A 25,772-nucleotide genomic window follows, 5' to 3' on the forward strand; every position below is an offset into this window, starting at 1 on the left:
CAACCCCCAGGACCCTATAAGCCTACTCTAACATACAAAAATTCCTTTGGAAACTTCTTTTATCTCTATCCCCCAAGATATAGGTTGACAAGCATCCCCCAAGACCCACCGATATACATTTGAAGGGCTTCGTGACTCAGGATTTACTAAACAGTAATAAACGACCCTTCCCACAACAGCTACACCCTCAGGATCCCGGAGCCTCGTTTCGAAATACCTGGAAGGCTTACACTATCCCTGACCCCCTCCCAACTTGAAAATATATTACGGGTCCCCAGGGCGGCTCTTTCTGCCCCGGGGTCCTGTCCCAGGGCTTTAATAAAACCACCTCTTTGCACCAATGACGTCTCAAGAACTCCTTCTTGGTCTTGGCTTCAAACCCGCACACCCTGCGTCAACAAGAAAGCAGGGACGGAATCCTGCGGGGAGAATTAAAACCCTTGCATGCAGCCGTGCCTCGAGCTCACATTATGGCTAGCGCCGGAAGCCACTCGTTGCTTTCTGGTTGCTTCCGAAGGGGTTTCTGCCACTCGCAAGCAAAAAGATTCCTAATACTGAAAATGGGTCCACACGTGGGAGGGTGAAATGAACAGACTAGGACGGACAAGGAACTTGTGGGTCAGATTTGGGGACCCTGAACCCAGCTAGGAAGTGGGATCTCCTGGGCGTCCCCTTCCAGATCCGACGACCTGCTTTCCCTCCACTGGGTCCACCGGTGCCGTTTTCCATCCCGTGCAAGGGAAGAACCCAGAGGGACCCACCTCCTCTCCCTCCTGAATGCCGGTCCTTGTTTATTCAAATCTCACTGCTCTTCCCAGCCTGCCTTTCTCCTAGGTTGGCCGTTCTGGTGTGTAGAACACCCCCTTCTCCTAATTCCGGGCGATCTGGGGGGAGCCAATCCTCTCGTTTTAGAACTGAAGCGGCTGAGTTCCCGAGAAGCTAAGCGACTAGTCTGTGGTCACATAGCTGGCTGGGGCTGTTGATCAGGCATGTGGACTCACTCAACGTAGGCAAAGAACAGAGGGAGTCATGTAACAATGCACTTCAAGCATATCAGACAGTAGGATTGGCAGCACAGAAGGATGGAAGACCCCAAGTGCTAGAGGCTTGAATTAGAAAGAAATTAATCTCTGAGGGATGCACTCCTGGGCAGTGTCAGGAACCAAGGCTCCTGACGTCTTGCTGCTCTTTCTCAGCACAGGAACTTTCATCTCTTGAGCTAGGATGGCTGCTCAAGCTCCAGCCATCCCATCCGCATTCCAGCCAATGGGAAGCAGGAAGCTGGGAGAAGAGTCCCTTTAAGGACTCTTCCTGGAAAATGTATGTGACACCTTTGCTTCATTTCGTTGGGTGGAATTTAGCCACACGGCCAAATTTAGTAGCAGGGAAGCTGGAAAATGCAGCCTTTACAGTAGGGGCCAAGAAAGCTTCCTCAAAGCTCCCAGGCCTGTTCCCACCTCAGGGCCTTTGCATCACTTCTGCTTGGGATACTTCTCCAGACCTACCCAACATCCCAGCACCCTACAGAATATTTCAACCTGCTGACACTTCCTATCCCCTCCCCCTGTAGCTCTGGAGAGCTACCCTGGTCTAACTGACCACATGTTTTACTTCTTTTTCTCGTTTACTGGCTGCGTCCTCTCTAGAACATCAGCTCTCCAAGGGTGGGGATTTTGGACAGTGTCATTCATTGCTGTGGCCTTCGTTCCTGGCACACAGGAGATGCTCGGAACATATTTTTTAAGCCAGTGAATATTGGGGAAGGGTGGGGTAATGAGCAGTGACTGACGTGTGTGAAGGGAACACTGTCATTGTACCCATTTCATGGATGTGAAAACTGAGGCTCAGAGGGTTCTGTGGCTCCCCCCACCCCAGGACACAGGAAATGGCAAGCTTCAGTTTTAACCTAGGTCTGTCAGGCTCCACAGCCCACACGCTGCCCAGCAAGATGCTGGGTATATGACAGACACCCAAAGAGTTTTCTAGATGGCGGATGAGGCACGCCAGTGGCAGCCAGATGTGGCAACAGCTGAGCTGCTGGGCCCCCAGCGGATCTTCTGCTGGAGCACGTGGCCTGATCAGACTGCCCCAATTAGTACACTTTTAAATTTAGCTTTCTCCTCCCTGCCAGGGACTTGGGGATTCGGCGGAGGAACATTCCGCTCTTTCGAGGAAAATCGCTGCATCGCTCATTCTGCAACTGGGGATGTGGTCTGATGGGCCCTTCTGCACTCACCGGCTCCTCCAAGAGACCCTTACTGGCCACCCATAACGACCCCCTGCCATCTGAGCCACACCACTGCCTGTGACCCTGTCTTACTCATTCCTGTTGATTGTCCTCCGGACTTGCCTTGGCCCCCTTGACAAAACATATGTTTCACAAGCAAGGACAAGGACAGTCTCTGACTCGGCTCGTCCTTTGTCTCTGGAGCCTGGCATGTAGCAGACTCTCATGTAAATTGTTCGCAGCGGATCAATGAGCACTATGGAACACGTTTGTTCTCTAGGACTTGTTTTGTTATTTTCCTGAAGTTAGTAGTTGCCTTTGTTTTGTTTGTCTATGTCACTCTCTTTCCCCCAGGCTTTCCAACGGAATGAACTTCTCCACTCGGGGCCAGCTGCTGCCCGGCTGCACCCCTGGCCCTTCACTGTTTCAGCACTTGCGGATTCCTAGGAGGTAGCTCCTGTTTCTGGGGTCCAGATCTCCTTCTTTCTTGGTTTGTGCCCTCGTTTGGGGAATGTGCGCCCTCTAGGCATTTCCAGAGAAGGTGTTTTCCCTCCACCCTCCCGTGTGACTGGTGCTCTGGCTGAGGACACTGTGCTGGTGGTGGCTTTCCCTTGTCTTCTGTCTTCCAGCTCCAGTCTTGGGCCGTTGAACAACCCGAAGCGATCCTGTTTCTTCATTGTCTGCTTGTCACATTGTTTTTCTCTCATTGGACACTTGTAGAATCTCCTTCACCACATCCTGCACTTTCAAAGTGTGGTTTTGGTGTGGGTTGGTTTTTTTTTTTTTTTTCTTTTATCTTTTGTGCTGGGCAGTTAGTGGGCTTTGTCATGTCTTCCATTCCTGGCAAACTTTCTCAAATGACCTCCCTGGTGATTTCTTCCACTTTGGTGTCTCTCCTCTGTCATATATTGGGCTTCCTGGGTTGATCTCATTTCCTTGCCCACCTTTTTTCTTTTGTCTTCTTGTTCTCCTTTTTCTTCCAAGCCTGCCAACATTTCCATTTGGACTATCAGGTTTTTAATTTCCAAGGGCTTTTTCTAGTCCTTTGAATGTTCTTTTTCCTCCTGTCTTTTTCTTTTTTTTTTAGAGACATTTGTCTTTAAGTCATCTCCACACCCAACGTGGGACTTGAACTCACCTCCCCGAGATCAAGAGTCACATGGTCCTCTGACTGAGCCAGCCGGGCACCCCTAGAATGTTCTTTTTTCGAAAGACAAATGCAGAGCTGCTTCCTGTCCACCGCGTCTTCTACGAGCTCTCCAAGGATAACCTGCAGAACAGTTTCTGTCCAACTGCTTCCTTCTGTTCTGTCTCCTTCCTCCAACAAGTTACTTTTTTCTCCTCCTTTTGGGTTTTAGTCTCTCACTAGCTAGAATTTATGAGGCACGTGCGGCAAAGGTGGTAAGAGGCCCCCCTGCCCTTGGGGTGGCTTCACTCTGGGTTGAGTACGAGGCACTGGCCTCGGGAGTCCCAAACACCAGCAACAACTGCTCTGAAAGCTAAAGGGGCCACTGTTCCATGCGCGACTTCCATCTCGATCGCCGGTTTCCACCTTTCCACCTGTCCTCCCCCATACCTGCGTCCCGGAGGCGGAAGCTTTCTGGGCAGCAAGTGTGCAGAACGGTACTTCACTACTCAGTCCTCCCCCAGCTCAGCCGCAGTCCAGCAGCCCTGGTGCTGCTGGTTTTGATGAAGCTTTACAGAGGCTCGGGGAGGCAGAGTGAGCTGTCCCGCCCCCCGCCCCCCAACCCACAGCGCACATGTTCAAGGACCACACGGAGACTGGAGTCGCCCGCAAGCAGGAAGTGACAGCTTCTGGTTCTTCGGGTCCTCCCAGGGAAGGCACCGAGTGCTTGCTGACTGGCTACGGAACACGCTTCCACACTCTTGGGGGCAGGTCTGCAGAAACCACGTGAACGGCGGCCCATGGCGCGTGACAGATGTTCCGTAAACACGTGTCGTGTAATTGAGAAGACGGGAGAACGGCCGTGTGACGGGAAGACATCACAGAAGGAAACCAAACTGTTACACTTCGGGCCACGCGAAGGAAGATACATTGGAAATGAGAACGCACAGTCCCGGCTTGGGAGCGGAGAACAGGGCTCCTTCATTTAACGACGAGGGGGAGACCGGCAATGCTCTGGGGGAACGTAATGTTGCCCATGGGAGTTTCAGACGCCTTCACGTGCTTGTGCCCTTTGATTGAGAAGTTCCATTTTGGGACATCTGTGGGAGAGACACAACCTCAAGTGTACAAGAACGTGTTTGCCGCGCTGTCACTCATAACCTGACAACAGTCTAAATGTCCATCAGTAGGGGACGGCCGAGATCAGGGTACTGTCCTTTTATGGAAAACTACGCATCTGTTAAAAATTACATCTCTTCCGGGACGCCCGGGTGGCTCCGTTGGTTAAGTGTCTGCCTTCGGCTCAGGTGACAATCCCAGGGTCCTGGGATCAAGTCCCACATCAGGCTCCTTGCTCAGCGGGGAGCCTGCTTCCCCTCTGCTCCTCGTCCTGCTCATGCTCGCTTTCCATCTCTCTCTTTCAAATAAATAGGTAAAATCTTAAAAAAAAAATTACATCCTGTCATAGTAGCCAAAAAGGTGGAAACAATCGAAACATCCATCGGCGGATGAGGGGCGGACAAGATGTGGGCCGCCAGACACGGAGTATCCGCTGTGGACAGGCGCGAGGCCCCCACGGGCCGCCGGGGACCGACGGCCGCGCAGGGAGGGAACCAGACACAGGAGGCCACACAGGGTGTGCGTCCGAGTGTGCGACACGCCCAGACCAGGCTCCTCCACCGACGGGAAGGGTGCCGGGGAGGGGAGTGGGGCGTGACTGCTGATGGGGGTGAAGCTTCTTTTTGGGTGACGGAACGTTCTGGAATGAGATAGTGGTGATGCTTGCACCCCTCTGCAAACACGCCAAAAACCACTGCGTCGTACGCTGTGAAATGAAGCAGTTTGTTCTGCGGTCATTGCCGCAGTGTAAACAATTACGTTGTAAGCGCTGCAGAAGTATTCAATCGGACGAAGTATCTGAGCGCACCGAATCCCCCGAGAAATCCGCGCTGTGACGGCGGCAAGGGGAGGACAGCGGGAAGCAGCGGCCCGAGAGCGCGGGAGACGCCGGCCGGGTCACTCTCCGCCGTGGCTCTGAGGCGTCCGCCTTCTGTGTAGTGGAAAACCCGCGCACTCGCCGTCTTTACCGTCCAACCGCGTCCAAGCGCGCGGCCGGCGGCGGGAAGCTCGCTCACGCCGGCGCCCAGCCGCCCGCACCGTCCTTTTCCGGAACTTTCCGTCCCGCCACGGAGACTCCGTCCCGGTGCCCCACCCCTGCCCCGGCCCCGGCCCCCACCCTCTCCTCTGTGCGGACGCGACTCCTCTGGGCCCTCCCGCGAGTGCGGACCTGCGGGACGGGTCCTTCTGGGTCTGGCTGCTCTCGCGGAGCCCCGTGTCCTCGGGTCCCTCTGCGTCGCGGCAGGGGTCAGGGTCCCTCTTTCTTCCAGAGTCTGGGCGGACTGTACCGTGTGTGTCCATCTACCTGCTGACGGGCACGTGGGCCATGTGCGCCCTGCGACCTGCGGAGACGCCGCCTCGGCCAGCGGGGGGATTCAGGCGAGGACGCGGGGGCTCTCCCGGCTGCCCTCCGAGCGGGGGTGGCAGGTGGGCCCCGCCGGTTCCGTCCTGCGCCGCCCGCCGGGCCGCCGCAGCCCCGCCCCCGCCGCCGCGTCACCGCCCCGAACCCACCGTCTCGAGCAGCCCCAGGTCTCCCCCGTCTCCTGCCCGCCTGCGCGCCTCCAGCTTGCGCCGCGGTCCTCCGCCCGTGGGGGGACGGCTGGAGAGGCAAGATCAGAAGCGACCCCTCCTCGGGCTTGCGGGGAGCTCCGTTCCCCCAGACGCTTCGTCCATCTGGACCCAAGGCTTCGCTAACCAACTGCTTGATTTTTATTTTTATTTTCTTGGAGTTGCTAGGGGGGAAAGATTTAGCTCCGTCACCAGGGTTGGTTTCAGACCGCTCGGTGGTGAAGACACTCTCCGTCTTCCCCGGGAGCCAGGGGTGGGGACCAGTCAACCGTGGGTTATGGGGTTTCCCAGAGCTGCCCCTGCGGGGAACCACCTGCGGGTCATAGCAGCGGGGATGCGCGGCTTTCCACGAAGGTGCAACTGTGATGGTCGCAGCCGCCAAGTCCTCGCCCTGGGGGCCAAGCCATCCTCCCTTCCCCTCGTCCTGTTGCCCCTGCCTTAGCTGAAGCCTCTCGCCCAAACCACAACAGTCTCCTGGGATAAGCTGGCAACAAACAGCGTCCTCCCAGCCAGGAGGCACGTTCCTCTGACAGTGAGACTCGTCTCTGGGTGTCAGCACCGCTTCAAGCATTTAACACATTTACTGGGTGACTACTATGTACTTGGAAGTTTCCAGACTCGGGGGTACCACAGCGAGGGAAGTGGATGCACTCCCTGCCCACAGAGAGTTCCCATCCCTGGGGGAAGGCAGGGAACACAGGGATTGCAACCAGTGGTGTGCGGGGAACAGAAGATGAATATGGTTACGTGACAGGGTGAGGTGCTCAAGGACTCTGTGAGGAGGTAACATCCGGGCTGAGACCCGAGGGAAGGGAGGCGTCGCTGGCCATATAAGTCAGGGAAGAGCTTACCGGGTAGTGGGAACAGCATGCGCAAAGGCCCTGGGGTGAGAACAGGTTTGGCTGGTCTGAGGACAGCAGGGGCTGGTGGGTCTGAAGCGGAGTTACAGAGGATGAGGGTGGCAGATGGGCTTTTGTGGGGCTTTGTCAGGATTTGGGGGTTTATCCTGAGCTCCCACTGCCGGAGGATTGAAGCAGCAGATGGGTCACCGTGATGGCAGGCGGAAGTGGGGCACAGAGGAACCTGGGAGGACTCCCTGGTGGTGGTGGTGAGCCCAGGGAGCTGGTTGAATGGCAGCGCCAAGGACGGATGCAGGGGTGTGGGTGCGGTGAGGCTCTGCCATAGGAAATGGAGAAGGTCGGGACCCTCCCCTGTGCCCCATCCGTGGCTGCAGGCAGGACGGGCTGAGGGGCTGGCCCTGACTCCTGGGTGTTGTCAGAGTGCCCCAGGAGGCAGGGGGGCCGGGCCCCTCCCCCCAGGAAGGAGGCCCAGGGCTCCAGAGGCAGAGGAGAGGGGCCTGCCCTCCCCAGGAGATCGCAGTGGTTGGACATGGCTGCTTCCGGCTTCCAGCAGATCACGGCTGCTTAGTACAAGGCCGGGCTTCGCCTGCACGAGGCGTGACAGTCCGCCGCCCGGCTCCGAGAAGGGGGTCCCGGCGTCTCTCAGCCCTGGTCCGTGCACCAGCCCGTGCGCTGACACGTTCCCCGTGCCGCCTCCACTCTGCTCCCTGCCTTGTTGCCTGTGCCACTGCCTGGGGACGCCCCGGGGGCTTGAAGCTGTCACCTCAGCCTGGGACCAAAGCTCCCCGTGTGAAAACCCCGCTCTCCCTCCTGAGGTTTGCAGTGAGCACTTGGGAAAACTCCAAGGAACCCTCCGTAGGGGCCCTGCAGGCGGAAAGCCCCATCCCCAACTCAGCCAAACCACCACCTCCTCCTCCAGGAAGCCCTCCGGGCCCCTCACTTTCCCACTCAGGGGCCCACTCTTCATTCCTGGGACCAGGCCAAAATGGGTTCCTTGAGCAGCCGTGGAGCACGTGCGAGAGGACTGCTTCTCGGGGGGGGGTCCCCAGGGCACACTGGTGTGGGAAGGGCCCGAGGGACCCACATGTCGGGGTGCAGCCTCCGGGCAGCCCGGCTCCTCGGCCTTCTCCTCGCTGCTCACACCTGCGGCCCGAGTCCCAGAGAGAGAGGCGGGCTCCCTGCTCGGAGCCCTGAGGGAGCGGCGGGAGGGCCCCGCAGGGTCACCTGCACCCCAAGGGAAGACCGCACAGTCCACGCCAACAGACACGATTTATTTACGCCCGGCCCCCGCGAGCTCTCGGGCGGCTCCAGCAGCACGTGAGACGCGGAGCCACGCTCCCGCCGTCCCCTCAACACAGAAACAGAACCGAAGGGATCGATCGAGCCCAGATGGGTGACCTCCTTCAGGGTCACCAGGCAGCTGGACAAAACTCCCCGGCAGAGAGGGAGTCTGGCCGCATCGGGGCGGGGGCTGGGGGCATCCCCACGCCAACCAGGCCCACCCCTGGGCCTCCATCGGCCGCACCCGAGTGGGAGCGAGGGCAGAGCCCAGGCCTGAATGCAGAGTGGCAGACAGCAGTGTTAGAAGGCGCTGGGCGGTGCGGGGTCAGGGCAGGCCGTGGGTCACGGACATCTCTGGGGGGCGAGGGGAGCGCCCAGCCCGCGCCCTCACCACCGCTGGGTCCACCACCCTCCCTGACGGTTCAAGAACGGGAGAGACATCACCCTGCTCAGGCCCTGCAGACCTCTGGCGGCTGGGGGGTCTCTGCGCTGGGGGCCTGGCTGTGCCCCCCAGCCCCCTGCTCTCCCTGGCCTGACTCGCCAGCCGAGAAGGCCCTTCGGCAGGATTTCAAGGGCACTAACAGCGGCGGGATCCAAAGGAAACACTTCGGAAACCCACACAGGCAGGGGCCGCTGGGTGGGGAGGGGGCGGCCCCCCTGCGGCTCTCACGCCCTGATAACAGGGTTTCACTGAGGACTGAAACACAAGTGTTTTTAAAGAAACCCATGGAGAAAACACGACCGTCCAACGTCGGGATGAGTGCAGGGACTCAAAGGCAGGGGTGAGGCTGCTCACGCGGGCCCCTCTTCGCCCGGCCGGCCCTGCTTCCTCTGGATGTCACCCTTGGGGGCTGCACTCGCCTCCCGCAGCCTCTTGCGGAAACGTGGCCCGGGCCGGCTTCTGGGGGGCGGCAGAGGCTCCATGCCCAGGACGGCGTGGATCCGCCGGAACGCCAGCAAGCGCAGCGCATGCTGGGGGCAGACGGACGGTCAGCAGCCCCCACCCCTTGGCACCCCGCAATGCCGCCTGGGCTCCGGGTGCTTCCCGCGACCGCGGAACAGAGGTAGGGGGGCTCCCTGGGGTCAGTGGAGGGCAGGACACTGCCAGGGAACCCCTCAGGGCATCAGTCCCTGCCCGCCCCTCTATGGGGACCCCAAACCCTGCATCTCCCGTCCGGGGCACGTCGTAAGCGCCAGGCCCGCTACGGATTCCGGGCCGCCGGGAGAGCGAATACCCCTGCCAGCAAAAGGGAACCCACAGCCGGGTGCTCAGGGCTGGTGGGGTCAGTCGCGCTGGAGGCCACGGCTGGGTGTCGGCACACCACGGCAGGGGGACCTCGGGGGGCACAGGGGGAAAGTCCCGGCCAGTGAGGCCCCGGGTGTGCGGCCCTGAGCCGGGCTCCCCCGCCCCCTGGACCAGTCCTGCCACGCACAGACGGCCCAACTCTGCAGAGGGGAGGGGGAGATGGGGGCCACTCCCCCGCGCCCACTCCTGTGGAGTCACCGGGGCCGCTGTCCCACCTGGGCACTGGCCGTGATGTCCTCGCGCTGCTGGCGTGTCATGGTCCCGAGGGCATCCCTCTGGTCTCTCTCGCAGGGATCCTGGAGCCCAGGCCCATCTTGGCGAGGGGCGGTGGGGACAGCAAAGGAGAGAGCAGCCCGTGAGAGATTGCCGCGACCGCGGGGTCCATCCCTGCGCCCCTCACGCTGTGTGACCGTGCAGACGGGTCACTGCTTCGCTTCCACTCTCTTAATCTGTTACCATCCTGCGTCACCGGAACAACCCGGAAACCCCCTTTCTGCATCGAACATCTCAACCGCGGGGCGGTGTGGGGTCTCCCCGTGGCGGTGGAAAATACACAGCGTGAACACCCCTGCCTACAGCCCGTTATCCGCATTCCCCCGGCCGTTTCCTTCGCCAAAATTGCCAGGGCGCTCCAGAAAGGACAGGAGGGCCCCCCAAGAGCCAGGGTTATGCTGCCCCAGGGCGGGCCCTCTCCTGCCCCAGTCCGCACCCCGCTCTCCTCCGTGGGTGCGTCCACGTGCCTCCCCTGGAGCCTGTGGGTCTGTCCGCCCATCCTCCTGTCTGCCTTGAACGGGGCTCCCGAGTATGCTCCCGTGCTCTGGGCTCCCCGGCCAGGGGGACTGACCTGTCAGGAGTGTCCCTGAGGCCACACATTCCAGGACACGCCTCATGCCGTCCCCAGGACTGAGGGGCCCCGACGCGCTGCTCAGAGCCTTCTCCGCCAGCAGCTCCATGGCCTGGGCAGTGTGGGGACAGGAGAGACACTGTGACTTGGAGGAGAGCTCTCAGGGCAGCTGGCCTCCCACCTGAACCGGAGTGAGAGCAGCAGTGATAGGCTGGGTGGGGTCTCCAGGGGACCACAGCTCCTTCCCTCGGGCCACTCCCCCTTGAATTTCTGCGACAAAGGGGCACCCTTGGAGCCTCCCCTCCCTGGGGCCTGGCTGAGCGCAGATCACCTCGCTCTCCACGTCCGACTCCTCAGCTAGTCCCGGGCACAGAAACACCACAGGCCAGCATCCCAAGGGTTAAAAGAACCGCTCTCTGGGACCCTCCTGCATTTAGCTGGGGATCCCCATGACCCACGCCCCAGGGAGCCACCCTGCCTGGAGGACACCTGCAGGGACGCGCATGATCTTGGGTTGCTTCTAGACTTATAGGGAAACCACTCCTCTCGGCGTCAGCGTGGACCTCGTGTCCGTAAGGGGGTGGTGTCAAGAGCCGCGTCCCCGCTGCACACGGGGCAGGGGGTGGAGGCTGGGATGGGGCACAGGAGCGGCTGCTCAGGTGCTCGGACAGCCCAGCCCTGGGACATGGGGGGCATGTGTCTCGGGCAAAATGAGGCCCGTGGTGCTGCCTTACCCAGTGCGGCAGGGCCCCCCAGGCGGGCACACGCCGGCGGAGGTCACGGAGGACCCTGAGCACAATCACGCACGGCTGCAGGCCGCTGGCGCGAGCCTTTGGAGAAAGAAGTAGACCGTCGGGTCAGGGGATCACGTGCGCGGGGCCCTGGCTGTGAGCCAGGCCCAGGAGGGACGCCGGTGGTGGGGAGGGGGCGGCACAGGCCGGCTGGCCTCCAACGTGGCAGCTGGGAGCCAAGTCCTTTCCCCAAAAGACAACACGCTGACCAAACGGGCCCCATTTGGAGCCCCCAGCGGCCGCCATCGAGTGGACCGGGGCCGTGGCATCCCCACCCCCGAGCAGCGAGCACTCTGCCCGCGCTCCCACAGCCCTGTTGGGTCCGTGCCGGACAGGCGGACAGAGGCCGGTCGGCCAGCCGGGGGCATGCCGTGCGGATGGCTGCCCTTCCCGGTGGTACCCCGAGCCCGCGCCCCTGAGCAACAGGGCAGACCCCCCATGCCCCCGTCCCCCGCCCGTCCCCTGACCTGGAACCACTTGGCGTGGCGGACGGCGGCCAATGCCTGGAGGCTCTTCTCCGGGCTCAGGACGTCGCCTGCGTCGGGCGGAAGCACCTGCATTCCCTCTAGAAGGAAAGGGCGTGTGGGCACGGCGCCCTTTCCCCCTCCTCCTCCCGCCTCACTGGGCCGCGTGGCCCCAGTCCTTGGGTCTCTGGAAGGTCCAGGGCTCTGGACCGTCTTTCCTCCAGGACACTGTAAGGACCAGGACCAGAGAAGTCATTTCTCTGCAAATCCTCTCCCTCTGCAGTCCCGTGGGGAGCAAGTTACAGTTCAGGTGGGAAGCTATGAATGAAGCCAGGTTTCCAGGCACTTCCAGGTGCATCGCGGCAAGGGAGAAAGTGGGTCAGATTCTAACAGGTGCCATCATTGATGAAGAAGTCCCCAAGTCTGGGACCGGCACCTTCTCCTGCCTTCTTACCACTACCCGACACCCACCTCCTTGCTCCAGGAGGCCCTGGATCACAGACAGAGGTCAGGCGATGGAACGGAGTGTCCCTTGTGCATAAATGTGCTGGGCAATCCCTCCTTCAGGCTGAGATGGAGCCAGCAGGGGTGTGTCTGCGAGAAGGGGCTTTCGAAGCTCCCTTCCAGTGACAGCCAGCCGGGCCCTGGACCCCCACGTGGGAGGGGCACAGCGGGGGTTCCCTCCGGCCAGCCCCGTTCAGCGGCCTCGGACCACTCACACTTCCCCACGTGCCCAGTCTGCCCCTTGTTCATGTGTCTGAGCAAAGCCTAACGGGGCTTTCAGCTAGAATTTAACGATGTTTTTCTATCCCCGGTATTTATTTTTTTAGATAACTATGACAACTGGTAACCTTTTCCACCAATGGTTCAAGGATGCTCCTCTTGAAAAATTTAAGCGATAAAAATGAACTGACTTAAAGAAGAAGGTTAGACAAAACAATCGCGAAGAAGGTTTGAGAATGACAAGTTTGGAAGACAGGCGTGGCCGCACCTTGTTCCATGGAAGGGTCCTCCCGCATCAGGGGCGAGGTGACCGACACAGAGACCCTCATTCCGGGCTCCTCGCAGGAGGAAATGATGATGTCTTCAGAGTCACAGGAGACCTCGTACTTGTCTTCTGTCACCGTCTGTGAAGGGCGAATGCAACCTAAGTCCGGGTCACCCCCGCTGAGAACCACGGGTAAACGAGCACGGATACGGTCGAGTGCTGGGCCCTGTGTTGGGGGCCTGGAACTGGCAAGGGTTGGACATGTAGCCCCCGCCCTGCAGGAGCACACCTACACAGCAACGCGCACGGATAACAAACCCAGCATGTAGGGGCCTTCATATGTAAAGAATGCCCACAGATCAACAACAAGGCCAGCAATCCAATTAAAAAAATAAACTGGTGTATGACATAACAGGTAGCTTGAGGAAAAGAAATAGAAATGACCCTCTTTATGCAACGACACAAATTTCTCCCATGGTAAGAGAGAAGCAATTAAAACTATAACGAGGTACCATTGTCCCCTGGGAGGACAGACCTCAACAGTCTGGGGCACAGCCGGGCTGACGAACCCAGGCATCTATAATCCGCTGGTGGAGGCTGACCTGGCGACATTTACCAGAAACATCTGGCCTCATGCCTTTGGCCAGCAATTCTGCTCCTGTGTACAAGGTTATCTTCTTGCTGGAAACGACCTGAGTGTCCAACTACATGGAGGGGCACCTCAAGTTATGGATGGACGGCAATGAAATGCTCGTCAGCCACATAACACAATGAGGCTCCTTCAATATGCACAGGGGGTTGGACCCCAGAGGTGCGAAGTGAAAACAGCAAGGTGATTTCGTCAGTGGAGCAAGATATTCTTTGGGCACAGCAGGGGAGAATGGGGAGAACCCATTTGGAGTTCAGCCTCCAGGCAAGACCGAGGCCCCCTCTGGCTCTGGTCCTCACTGTCACCTGCCACAGGGGCCCAGGCACGGCCCCCGGCCCTCGCTGGGGGTAGCCTGCATGGGTCACCCGCACAGGCAGGCCCTTCCAGGAGACTTCAGAACCAAGGCACGTGGTCCGGTGCCCACTGCCCAGAGAGGCCTTATGGCGTACCTCACCTTGTTTTGAAGTCTCTGAGACGCCTGGCCAGGGCGCCCCCGAGCTGCGTGGAGCTCCAGGCAGCTGTCTCTACACCCCTAGAAATGCTCTCTGCCCCGGCTAAGCCGTCTTTCCCCACCTGGCCGGCATGGGGGGGCCTAAGTCAGACTCTGGGTTCAAATGCTTCCCGCCACTGGGGGGGGTGGGGCCCTGCCAGGTCAGCCACAGCCTGGGCTGCCTTTGCGAGGCTACATCTGAGCCGCACTCACAGCCCTGCAGTCGCCGGCGGGAAGCCACTGTGCCAGGGTGCGACGGAAACAGGTGTTTACTGGTTTGTTCAAATCGATTTTTATTGGTTTATTCAAATTGATTTTTATTAGTTTATTTAAATCGATTTTTATTGCTTTATTTAAATCGATTTTTATTGATTTATTCAAATCGATTTTTATTAGTTTATTTAAATCGATTTTTATTGGTTTATTTAAATCGATTTTTATTGATTTTTCTCTCAAATAAAGAGCTTGTGCACTCGTCCGCGAGAGTGGGAGAGAGCCTCAAGCTGTCTCCCCACTGAGCATGGAGCCCGTCCTGGGGCCCGATCCCCTGACCCCAAGATCATGACCTGAACCAATATCAAGAGTCTGAGGCTTAAGCAACCGAGCCATGAAAAGGAGTATTGAAATCAGCCAAGTGGGGGTGTGTCACTCCTCTGCTCAAAACCCTCCTGTCTTCCCCCTTCCCTGAGAAACGCAGGCCTACCTGCCTATGTGGCCTTCAGGCCTGGTGTGATCCAGGCCCCCACAAATGCAGGTGCTTCTACGTGGACCACTACTCCTCCATCTTTCAAGGCCTCCCCCGGTCTCTAGCTCCCACCTCAAGTGCTCCGTCCCTATGGGGACACATGGCTCCCCCCATCCTGTCTGATGTGCCTCCCCCCGCCCCTGCCAGCGCTCCTTCCCTGGCATCTGACTTCCATTTCTTCGCGAGTGGCACACTGGATATCAGCTTGCTCGTGATCAGAGCGGGGGGGCCCTGGACAGCAGGCCTGGGTCTGTGAGGCCCCCGCTGCTGGATTTTCTGGGGGCACAGAAACAGACTCACCAGGAAGGAGAACCCCCCCATCCCAGGAAACTTGGTCCTCCGCCAATCACGGTCTCTGCTGAGATCATCCCAGGACAGTCCAGAGGAGAGGAGCCCAGGTCCCTCCCACAGTCCCCAAACGGGTCTTCACAGGGCGGGGCTCAGCTCCACTCACCCCTGTAACGACTGGTAAGTCGGCATCCGCAGTTCGGGGCACGCTCCTCCTTTCTTTTACCCTAGACTCGCTTCATAAAGGAACCCCGGAGTTTGCTATCTCGTCAACTTTTCTATAAAAACACCCCAGTCTGGGTCCAACAGCCCATCTCTCGTTTCTTCGAATCGCCCGGAAACAAGGCCAGCCCGTCTGGCGGCCGCCGGGGCCCCGCGGCTCTTACCGGGAGCTGCTGGGGCAGCTGCTCCGAGATTCTCTGCAGCAGGGCGCGCGTGGGCTTCTGGGAGCACAGCAGGGTCAGCCGCACCATCCTGTCTCCGCGCAGCAGAAGGCCCTTGGCCAGGAGGCCAACCCGCATCACGCCCTTCAGGACCCGCGCGGAGCGGGAGCCGCCGCTGTCGAGACAAGCCCGCAAATGTGTGAGACCTGCAGGGGAAAGGGGTCGGGGGAAGGGGCCGCCGCCAGGGTCCCCCCGCTCCTGCGCTCACGGGCTCCTTGTGGGGCCTCTGCCTCAGTTTCCCCACCTGTGCAATGGGCCCGCGCCCTTGGGGACAAGCCCACCAAATCGCACGGGCCCAGTAAGGACTGCTGGTTTTTACTCCTTCCTGATAAGCTGCATTCTGAGGAAGGCCACCAGTGGCCATCCCCGTGGCCCCTGGTCTCAGACAGGTGGCGCCACCCACTGGTCTCAGCCAGCTGTGGCCCTGGGTTCTGTGTCCCTCCCAAGCGGCTCCAAGGTCACTGTGCCCCACACCTCAGCTCCTTGGCTGGGAGCCTGCCCTCTCCCCTCAGGCCCTGCCCCACAGCACCCTGCTCCCGGCCCCTGCTTGCCCTTCTGAAGCCCAGGCCAGCTTGCTGCAGTGGGAGCCTGAGCACGCCTCTGCCCCACAGCCCCTCCTGGTGCTGCCCCTCTGCAGGGGGGAGGTGGGGGACACCCCAGCTTCTCCCAACCCGACCCCCAGCCTCCCTTGGTCCCTGTGCTCTAGCCCCACGGGGCTGCTCCCTCGCTGGGCCCTCTGCCTGGGCTGTTCACCAAGTGCCCCCCACGGCTCCAGGAGCAGCTGCTGTCTGCCTTGTGACCCTCCTGGGGAGAGGAGGAGCTGTTTTTGGTTTGGGTTTTTTTTGTTTTTAAATTCATTTATGTATTTCTCCTTCTTTTTTCTTTTGAGGTAGGCTGTAGGTGAGGAGCCCAGCGTGGGGTTTGAACTCATGACCCTGAAAGGATCAAGACTCAGATGCTTAACCCACAGAGCCCCCGAGGCGCCCCCTTTTATGCATTTCTTGTCAGCTTCTGGACCACGTGTGCTGGAGCCCAGCGCTCCCCGCCCCCCCCCCCCAGGACTGGGCTGGGAGGTCCCCGTCACCATGCAGAAGGGAGATGGCTGGACTGGGGCGAGGACCAGGGAGGGCAGAGCGCAGGGGATGGGAGTGGGGGGCGGGTTGCAGAGGAAGAGACTCAGAGGCTCATCGATCCACCTGGATCTCAATTCACACCCACTGTGAAACCAAACAGCCCCAAACCCACAGTCTGATCTCTGTGGAGCCTGCTTTCCTGGCGCCGGTGCGGGACTGCTGCTGAAGCGTGACAGCGCCGCGGTTCTCTTACGTCAGAACAGGGGCCCGCGCTCTCTGGGGCCAGCTCCTGGCCTCTGGGCCGCCACCGCACCCGTGATGGGACGGAAACGTCACGTGAAAGCTGGGGGAACGAGGCGGTTTTGTTTTTCCGAGCACAGGGCATTTGCAAGGTTTCGGGGAGGGGTAGTGTGGGACTGTGAAGGGGCGGCTCTGGGACGCACCTCGTGGAGGCCGACCTGTGGTCCCCGGACCGCAAGAGTCTGCAGGGGCTGGGCTGAGCGCCATGGGCGTGCACACACAACACCCGCGACAAGCTGGGACGGGACCCTGCCACCTTGCGCGAGGACGCCGGTGGGGGGCTGAGTGCACCCCTGCCTCTATGACCGCGGGTAGAGGAGGGGTCCTCTCCCAGGGAAGGCCAGGGGAGCTGGCTCGCGAGGGCACACGTGCGCTCCCCCAGGGCACAGACACTGTGCTAACAAGAAGCAACTGAGTGGCACCAGCCAGACGCAAAAGGGAGGACGCTGCGGGACCCCTCTGGCCTACGCGTGCGGTGTCCAGCACGGATGGAGCCCCGGGGACGGGAAGTGCGGGGTGGGGGTGCCAGGCAGGGGCGGGGGCACGCGGACTTTAACAGGACGGATCTCCGCCAGCTGCGGACCCTGACCATGGTGATGGGCGCACAAGGTCGTCTGTGTCCCCGGACCGTCCCCGCCAGCATGGCTGAGATGTAAGCTGCATGGCGCGTCAGCATCATCCAAGGGCGGCCACCCAGAGAGCAAGGACTTGGGAGACGGACTTCGTCCAGAACCCAGCTGGAGAGGCCTCTGCGCCCCGACAGCCACAGCGACTGTAACAGTGACCCACGCAGACGCCCTGGGGCTCTCCGGCTCGGGGACCCTCACCAACCCCCAGAGGAAGAGGACGGGTCCGAGTCACCCTCAGTCTCCCTTTCGCAGATGAGAAACAGACCGGCTCCCCCTTCAGGAGGAACATTTCCAGATGCACCTTCGATAGGAGTGTCCATTTGGGGAATGTTCTGCCCCCTCGGAGAGCTCAAAGCTGATCAGTGAGGCGCCTCTGCTCCCCTGCAAGCCATGTCCTGTCCAGGACCCCAACCCTCCACCCGGGGGACCTCCCTGCCCCGCTCAGTCGGCCCGGGGCCTGGGGAAGGGAGAGTGACCCCCCACTACCTGTGCTCACCGCCGGCGTGCGCTGGGCTTCCGGAGTTCTCCTCGGCCAGCACGTCGGACACCAGCTTGAGGGCGCGCTCCGAGTGGGACACGGCCTTCTGCACGGCCAGGAGCTCCTCCTCCGTGGGGTAGATGGCCGCGTGCTTCCACAGGACGTGGCGGTCATCGCTGGACTCCGGCCGCCGTGCGGACTGCAGGGAAAGGCGGGCTGGTCATGAGCGGCGAGGCCCCGGGCGCCGGGCGCGCAGGGGACGGGGTGAGCGTCAGCCCCGCTGAGGCATGGCACATGCAGCAGGGGCTCTGGAGAGCCCCCAGAGTCCCGCTGCCTTTGGGGGTGACAGGCAAGAGGCAGCAGAGAGCCAGGCGAGGGAAGGATGGGGCCCCACGAGGGGGTGAACTGGCGAGGATGTGGGACTGTGTGGGGCCTGTGGGCTCCCCTTTGGTGACGTCCTTCCATCTCGGAGCCAGAGGCTTTGCAGCCAACTCAGCGGGGCGCCTCCCCCCAGCAAGGTGGGAACGGGAGGCTCCCATCCAGTCCCGGCCTGCACGGACGGATGCCGAGGGCTCCGGAGGGAAGTGGTGACCTGGGCCTGGGAGCCAAGGGAACTCCAGCGGCCGGTGACAGGGCCCAGGCCCCGGGTTCTTGCTGGTGACCAGTGATGGGGCTGGGCTGTGACCCTCAGGCCCTGCCAGCTCCCACCCCTGGGCACCTCTCGGGGGTTGTGGCTCAGAGTCGTGTTCCTCCCTCCTGGAGGATTCAGGGATTCGGGTCCTTCTAGGGAGGGCCTGAGAAGGCTGCCGCCCGCGGGGCCTCCAGAGCGGGAGACATTCTGGCACGAGGACAAGGGCCACCACCCACCAGAGGTGAGCCGGGCGGTGCCCCCGGCCTGCTGGCGAGGGAAGGAGAGTGCTGGTCGGCCGAAGAGGGTCCAGGCTGCTCATCGGGGGCCTGAGGCCCCTCCTCCAGTCGCCTCCTGCACAGCTCCAGGCGCCTGCAGGGACCCAGGGGGAAAAGCTGCTCAAGCGGCTGCGGGACCCCGGGGCTTGTCGCATTAGCCCCGTGCCTCGTCCAGGGGCTGAGCAAGCCTGGGGCTCCGGGACCACCGGAGAGGGCTGCCGCCACCCGACGGGGCCCCCAGGGCCCATGACACCGGGCCTGTCCCAGAGCCCGCCATGGCCCAGGGAGACTGGGGCGAGGCGGGCCCGGAGGACAGAGGCCAAGGGCAACAGGTGGGAAAGGAGGGAGTGACTGCAGCCTGGGTCTGTCCCGAGCTTTGTTCCCCAGCTCAGACGCTGCCCAGATCTTCCGCCAATCAGACACCGCTCCAGAGGGTGGAGGAAGTCGTGACAAAAGTGTCGGTGGTCAGGGGACACCGGGGTCAGGGGACGCCGGGGTCAGGGGACGCCGGGGTCAGGGGATGCCGGGGTCAGGGGACGCCGGGGTCTGGGGACACCGGGGTCAGGGGACACCAGGGTCAGGGGACGCCGGGGTCAGGGGACGCCGGGGTCAGGGCGCACAGAGCCCCGGGGCTTCCCTGTGAACAGAGCCCAGAGCCCTGCTCCACGGCTGCGGGGTCGTGCTGTCCTGCGTGACCGTCTCCCCCGGGGGCGGTGTCCCCTGCCCACACTGCAGGGGCGGGCTCCTGGGTCCTCGGAGGGTGAGGGCAGCCGGGCAGGGACCCCGTGCGTGCGCCCAGTTCCCCGCATACCAGCGCCGCATCTCCTCCAGCCGCTTCCTGCTCAGCTGCCTCTGCTTCCTCAGCCTGGCCTCCAGAAGCTTCCGCGCTCTGGGGCTGGGCTTCACCGCAAGCGGGAGGTCTGGGTTCACTTTTTTCTGGAAAGGGCAGGAAGGGCTGTGAGACGGGAGACCTTCATTTTGACAAGTGCCAGGAGCCTCAGGGGCCCCCACGGCCCGCGGCCTCCTGCCGGCTGACTCAACACCGGGGCTCCATCCCCCAGAGCCTGGACGCTCCAGGGACCCACAAAACAGGGAGATCCCGCGGGGCGCGCGGCCGCAACACAGCAGCCGGGGAAGAAGGAAATCCAGCCCCACGGTGAGACGCCCTCGCTGACCATGGGTGGGTCGCTGCAGAGCCAATGTCAAGTGCGGATTTCTAACCAAGCTGACTCAGCGGAAACGCGTTTGCGCGAGACCCAGCGATCCGCGTTTTCAACAGCGTCGCAGATTCTCCGCGGAACGTAGTGTGCGGTGCTTCCCTCCTCGTTCCCCAACACAGCGCCGTCTAGGGGGCCTTTGCTCCTGCCAACGGCCCACGTGTCCATCGATGGACGGACCAATACACAGTGTGTCCCCCACGCACAGGAGTGTCCCCTGGCCACGAGCAGGAGCGAGGCCCCCACGCGCTTCCCCGGGGACAGGCCCCGAGCCCACGACACGCAGGGAGGGAACCAGACGCAGACAGCCACACGGGGTGCGAGTCCACGCGGGTGACACGCCCAGACCAGACTGGTCTGCGGACTGGGAAGGGGGCTCGTGGGGACCGGGGGCTGGGGGTGACTGCTAATGGGGGTGAGGCTTCACTTTGGGGTGATGGAATGTTCTGGAACTAGAGAGATGTAAGGGTCACACTCTGTGATTACACCACAGTAAAAGCCAGAAAACCATAATCTTCATTTGCGTGAACCGTGTGGCACGTGACGCCCCAACGGGGTAGCTAGACGAGGGGTACGCACGCGACAACCCGTCCCCCCTGCCCCGCGAACCTGTGAGACGGAGGCCGGGGGAGGCAGCTCCAGCCCCTCCTCCGAAGGGCCCACAGCCAACCCCTGGGTGGGGAGTAGAGCAGCCCAGCCAAGGCCCTGCTGGTACCGGGGGTCCCAGCACCCATCTCCGGGGCCCCTCGGAGGAAAGGCTCCCGGAGGACAGTCACCCTGTTGCAGCAGGGGCCTCTGGGTCACGACCTCTGGCCCCCAGGCTCCCCTGTCACCCCCACGCCCCCTCTCGGCTGCATCTGTGAGCCTGTTCCGTGTGCTTAGGGACCCTTCCGGCAACAGGTGGGTTCGGAGCCGAGAGAGGCCACGGGGATCCCAGCCAGGGCCGAGTCTGCCGCGGTCTCCACGGAATGTGGGGGACAGACCCCCAGGGCCCGGAGCTCCTGCTAGGGGCGTGGGACAGGGTGCAGGGACCCTGGCGGTCAGATCCCACCCCAGCCCCGCATACCTTGTACTGCAGCCGGTGCCACCGGCCCCTCAGGTGCGTGTCCCTGGCCGTGGCGTTCCCGACGCCGCACTCGCACAGGCCGCAGTGGAACCGGACCACCTTGCCTCCCTCGTTGCGCACCTGAGACACAGCGCCCTGCTGAGCCGGCTGCCACCCACGCAGTGCGCCCGGGTGTGTGACGAGGGGCACACACCCTCCCCCGTCCCCTTGGGAACACCGGACTGTCCTGGGAGCCATGCGCGCCAGTGTCCCGCCGGCCAAGCGGGCTTTGGGGGAGCCGGCAAGTCACCAACACACCCTCCGGTGCCCCAGCTGCCCTCGGCCACTGTCCTGTCCCGCTCCTCCAGCCCGCTCGCCACCCAGGGGTGCAGACACCCGCCGCCTGTCCACAGAGCCCCTGCCTCGGCTCCGTCCTGAGCTGTGGCCATCGCGGGCCCTGCCGTGGCCGCCTGAGGCTTTCATGCACCTCGTCATCGCCTCAACTACGAAATGCCAGGGCTTCCCCGGCGGGGCTCCTATCTGGGGTGGCTGAACACAACCAGAAGAAATGCTAACGCGCCCACTTCCTCTCAGCCCGTGAGGGGGAGCCTGGGAAGCAGGGAAGCGGCCAGGGGGAAGGCTTCCAAATCCGGGTCTAGAAGCTGCTCCAGGCAGGTCTAGCAGGCTCTGGGCTTCAGGGCAGTGGTCACGGAGCTCGCACACAGGCTCCTGATTCCCAGGGACACCAGGCCTGTGTGTGTCTCAGGCCTGCCTTCTAGGATCTGAAACCCAGTGCCTGGACCTTCCAGTGAGTTCCGTAAGATGTTGTGGCTCACCGCGGACTGCGCCTGGACAGGTGCGTGCATCTCAGATGGAGACCCGGGGCGCGGTCTTGAAGCCTGACCCCTGTTGCAGTCCCTCACCACAGCCCAGAGGGGGAGTGGGGGCACACTGACGGCCCGGGGTACAGCGGAAGCCTGGTACGGTTACCTCTTCCACGTAGCCTGGGCCCACTGGCTGCGCGGCACAGCTTCCAGAAGCTTCTGCGGAGTCTCCTCGGGCAGGTGGACCTCCAGGCCCATCTGGTGCGGAGTGTGCCCTTTTGCCCTCTGGGGCCCTGCTGCCTGCTGCCTGTGGCTTGGAGGGCCCTGGAAGGAAGAGCTGGGTTGCTCACGACCTGCGCCAGCCAGAAACCAGGGCCGGCTTCCCGTCCGCCCACATGAAGGGTGGGATGAGATGCAAACCAAGGTCTCCCGCTCCCCGTTTACTCCCTCGTGACGCCGGTCGGTCGGATCCCCGGTCCTGAAAGGCCCCTTTCATGCCAGCCTGGGTCTCAGCGGAGAGCTCCAGCCCACCACAGGTCTGAACGCGTCCACGGGGAGGCCCAGGTGGAAGGCCTCTCGCGGAGGAGCTTGTGGCCGACCCACTCTTCAGCTGGACCCAGAGTCATGGTCAAGGTAGTCCCCTCTGGCATGGGCCCCCCAGGGGAGACGGGTCTCTGTTACCGCACCGCTCTCTGGTCTGCAGTTCGTGTCATGTGGTGATTCCAAACACAGGGCCACTGAGGCTCAAATAAATCCTCCTCCCCCTTCCTGGGCAAAGCCGGCGGGGGAGAGCAGAGGCTGGGGTGGCACCCTGGGTCTGAATCCCACCTCCGCTGTGCGTGAGGTGGCCCAGCGCCAGGTGCGTGACCTTGCCTCGCCTCTGTTTGTCCCTCTGCGAACGGGGAACCTACCTTCCAGAGTTGCGCAGGGCAAACAGGGGCAATGCCACGAAGCATTCTGCGGAGTGTGTCTACATGGGCCCTAGCTGCTGCCGCTTGGGCCGCACCCCCAGGCAGACCACACCCAGGGGAGGTGGGGCCGCAGGTGGGGGACCCAGGAGCCTCAATTTCCTGAGACCCACATAATTCATCAGAGCCCACTCTGTTCGCCCTGAGCACCGGGGTGTGAATCCTGCCACCACCGCCCCCGGGGCCCTGTCCACGCTTCCCAAGGGTGTGGTCCAAAGGCGGGCGGAATGTGGCAGAGAGGAGGCTGCCTCTCCCCACCCCTGGCCTCCATCCAGGGCCTGGGCCCTCTGGAGAGAGGTGATGGTTAGCACGCATGCCCACAAGGGAAGGGGACAACCGCTTCTTTGAAATCCCAGCGCGAGGAGTGAGTCCGGGCGTGGGCATTGGGCTGTGACACGTACCCACACTCGTGGCCTTCAAAGCCGCGGGTCTCTTGGTCAGTGCTGGCTTGCTCGGGGTGCACGCGCTGGGACCAGCAGCGGCTGTGGGCTTGGTAGAGCCCGCGGGGGGACTCTCCGCAGTGAGGGGGGCCGGCTGGCTGGTGCAGGTGGCCTGGGCCGAGCTGGAGTCCCCGGGCACTGGCTCTATGGCAGGGATGGGCTTCCCCAACTTCGTGTGTAGCTTCAGGACCTGGAACAGACCCAGCCCGCCCGCATCAGGGCCCAGTCAGACTTCCTCGAGAGGCAGGAAGAGGACCTGGTGGCTGGATGGGGCTGGCAACGCGCGGGGAGGGAGGGCGCAGGTCCCGTCCCAGGCCCCAGCAGCCGGCCCTTGGCTCGCAGGCATCGCTCCTGCTAGAACATCCTTCCTGCCTCCAGGCCCCATCCATTGCACTCCCGGAACCACCACTTCACCGCCGGCAGCATCTTCACGGACAACCGCCTCAGAACTGCCTCCTGGCTCCAAGTCTCTGACACTCACAGCGCAGACCTGCCGCCGCCCAGAGCTGGCCGCAGGTTCTCCCCGGCCCCCAGAACGCCCCCGCTTCCTGGGTCCCAGCTCTCCTGCCGGCACCCCTGAAGAGCCAGGCCCGTGCCTCCCCTTTCCCCACTTCTCCTCCTCCTGCTTGCTTCCCCTCCTCCGTGCATCTGCTCTCGCCTCTACAGGCTTCCTGAGTTCGCTCAGGCTTTTGAGAGCCGGCTCTGGCTGGGCCGAAGGAGGGAACAAGACAGGCGCTTAGGAAGGTGATCTGAAGGTGGCCCAGCTCTGCAGTGGGGAGATGGAGGAGGGCCAGCCACGGGGGAGGGTGAGAGCAAAGGCCGGGGGCAGGAGGGAGCGTGGCAGGTTCTGTGTGGGGCCTGAGACAGGGGCCTTCCTAATCCTCCCGCCCTTAACTACAGGGCTTAAAGCTGGTGTCCCGCCAGGCTTTCCTCCTGGCCAGGCTTTCCTCCTGCCGGCAACACGTGCCCCTTAAGCAAGCAGTACCTTGCAGGTTATCAATACCATTTGGGAAGCAACATAATATGTTGCTGCTTTTTAAAGGGCAGAGAAGTGGGGTCTCCCTACCTTCTCTGGGGCGGGGGAATCCCATCAGGTTTCTCTGTAAGCTGACATAATACAGGCACTTTCAAGGCCACAGGAAAATGTTCATATTACGATAATAATCGATACCCACAAACACAGATATTAAATTATCCCGTCAATTGCAACATTGCTATCAACATTGACATGAAAACTTACTGGCTGAACTGTATAGCTGACTCAGATGGGCATCACTGTTAAAAAGCAGACCCCAAACGGAATCCGCACCCCCAGGCAGGCGTTTGACCTCATCAACACACGAACCCTCTTTCTATAAACACGTAGATATCCAAGGCCCAGAGTGGTTTCCCCACAGTCTGGGGACAAGGCGGTCACATCGCTCCACACCTCGGTCCAGGGGGCAGGGGGACACCCTTCGGAGGAATGCAATGGCCCGGGGCCCCGTAGGAACAGCTTCCTGTCATTGACGGTGGCCCCCTCGTCGCTGTTGGGCCCTGAGGGCTCCTACCTTCTGGTGCCTGGCACCCCGGATGTGAGCAGCGTAGGCGCCTGCCCCCGTGCACGACACGGCACAGAGCCCGCAGCGCGGCCTCCCCTGCACCCCACTCGGGCCACCGCTGGCCTGGGTGCCCGCCTTCTGGGCCGCCGCCTTCTTTTTGTGCTTCTGCCCCTCCAGGTGCTCACGGTAGGTCTGCAGGCAGAGTGAGAGAGGTCTGAGACACGTGTGTGTGTGTGTGTACGCGCACACACGGTTCACTCACGGGGAGACCCAGGCCGCCCCCCTGCCTCCGATCACCGGCCACACAGACGCTCGAAAGCCCCTTCGTTAAACCCAGTCACCAGGCCAGACGCTCAGCCTGGACCATAGAAGGTTTCTTTTTCCTCTAAAAATGGGTGAGCTGCTTTGGCTTCAGGGGCTCCTTGGAAGGAAAATGCTGGCTTCTCAGGATCTGACCTCAGAAACCACACGAGGACATCCGCTACCTGCATGGCACGGGGCACGTTTGTCGGAAGGCGGCTAACACACAGAGGGGGCCAGGCCAGAGCAGGTGCGTGCGTCACAGGCCCCGCGGGCTGCACCGCCATGCCCGAAATACCGGATGGCGTCCGGCAGGTGACCAAGCTCTTAGTGGCTTCCCACACGCCTCTCCGGGAACCCTCAAGACGAGGCCAGCCGCAGTGAACATGCTCCAAGCGGGTCAGCTCAACCCACCTGCCCTGACTATGCCAAGACTCGGGCCAACATGGTGACACGGGCTGGTTCTGGAGCAGACTGGGGGCAGAGACAGTACTTAGTGGAACTCAGGAAACTTCTGAACATTGACCTGAGCCACAGAACACACACACACACACACACACACACACACACACACACACACACACACACCACACCCCCCCCCACCCCACCCCCGGGTAAAAGCCCGCGGGGCAGAGAAAAGCCTGGAAGGACAGAGCCAGTGATGCTAGCGCCGTGAGTAAGGCAGCCCGCATCCTACACGCGCACCAGTTAAACCCCACGGCTTCGACCAACCACGGTCTCATTTCCAGTCCCAGGTCCCATTTTCCGTGCCCTAGGCCTTCCCCCCGACACGCAGAGGCCACAGCGAGTGGCAGGAGATGACCTACGGCACGTGCAGCACAGGGTCCTAAGCTCAAAGTAAGA

The 25,772-nt window shown here is 61.8% G+C and overlaps 1 protein-coding gene across 1 annotated transcript in view; it reads right to left on the reverse strand.

Moving 5' to 3' along the window:
* Positions 1-8,158: 8,158 nt before the first annotated feature.
* The window catches only part of ZFR2 (zinc finger RNA binding protein 2), a 44,418-nt gene continuing 26,804 nt past the window's right edge, over positions 8,159-25,772 (reverse strand). Inside the window, exons 7-20 of the mRNA XM_045991428.1 lie at positions 24,618-24,800; positions 23,029-23,257; positions 21,826-21,983; positions 20,857-20,976; positions 19,385-19,509; positions 18,535-18,667; positions 17,676-17,866; positions 15,131-15,302; positions 12,576-12,711; positions 11,588-11,685; positions 11,064-11,159; positions 10,330-10,441; positions 9,701-9,798; positions 8,159-9,151 (exon numbers count right to left, since the gene is read on the reverse strand). Of these exons, the coding sequence (XP_045847384.1) occupies positions 8,972-9,151; positions 9,701-9,798; positions 10,330-10,441; positions 11,064-11,159; positions 11,588-11,685; positions 12,576-12,711; positions 15,131-15,302; positions 17,676-17,866; positions 18,535-18,667; positions 19,385-19,509; positions 20,857-20,976; positions 21,826-21,983; positions 23,029-23,257; positions 24,618-24,800 (2,031 nt within the window). The 3' untranslated portion in view covers positions 8,159-8,971. The remainder of the gene's footprint in view (positions 9,152-9,700; positions 9,799-10,329; positions 10,442-11,063; positions 11,160-11,587; positions 11,686-12,575; positions 12,712-15,130; positions 15,303-17,675; positions 17,867-18,534; positions 18,668-19,384; positions 19,510-20,856; positions 20,977-21,825; positions 21,984-23,028; positions 23,258-24,617; positions 24,801-25,772) is intronic.

Source organism: Meles meles, chromosome 20 (genome assembly GCF_922984935.1).
Source record: "Meles meles chromosome 20, mMelMel3.1 paternal haplotype, whole genome shotgun sequence".
NCBI lineage: Eukaryota > Metazoa > Chordata > Mammalia > Carnivora > Mustelidae > Meles > Meles meles.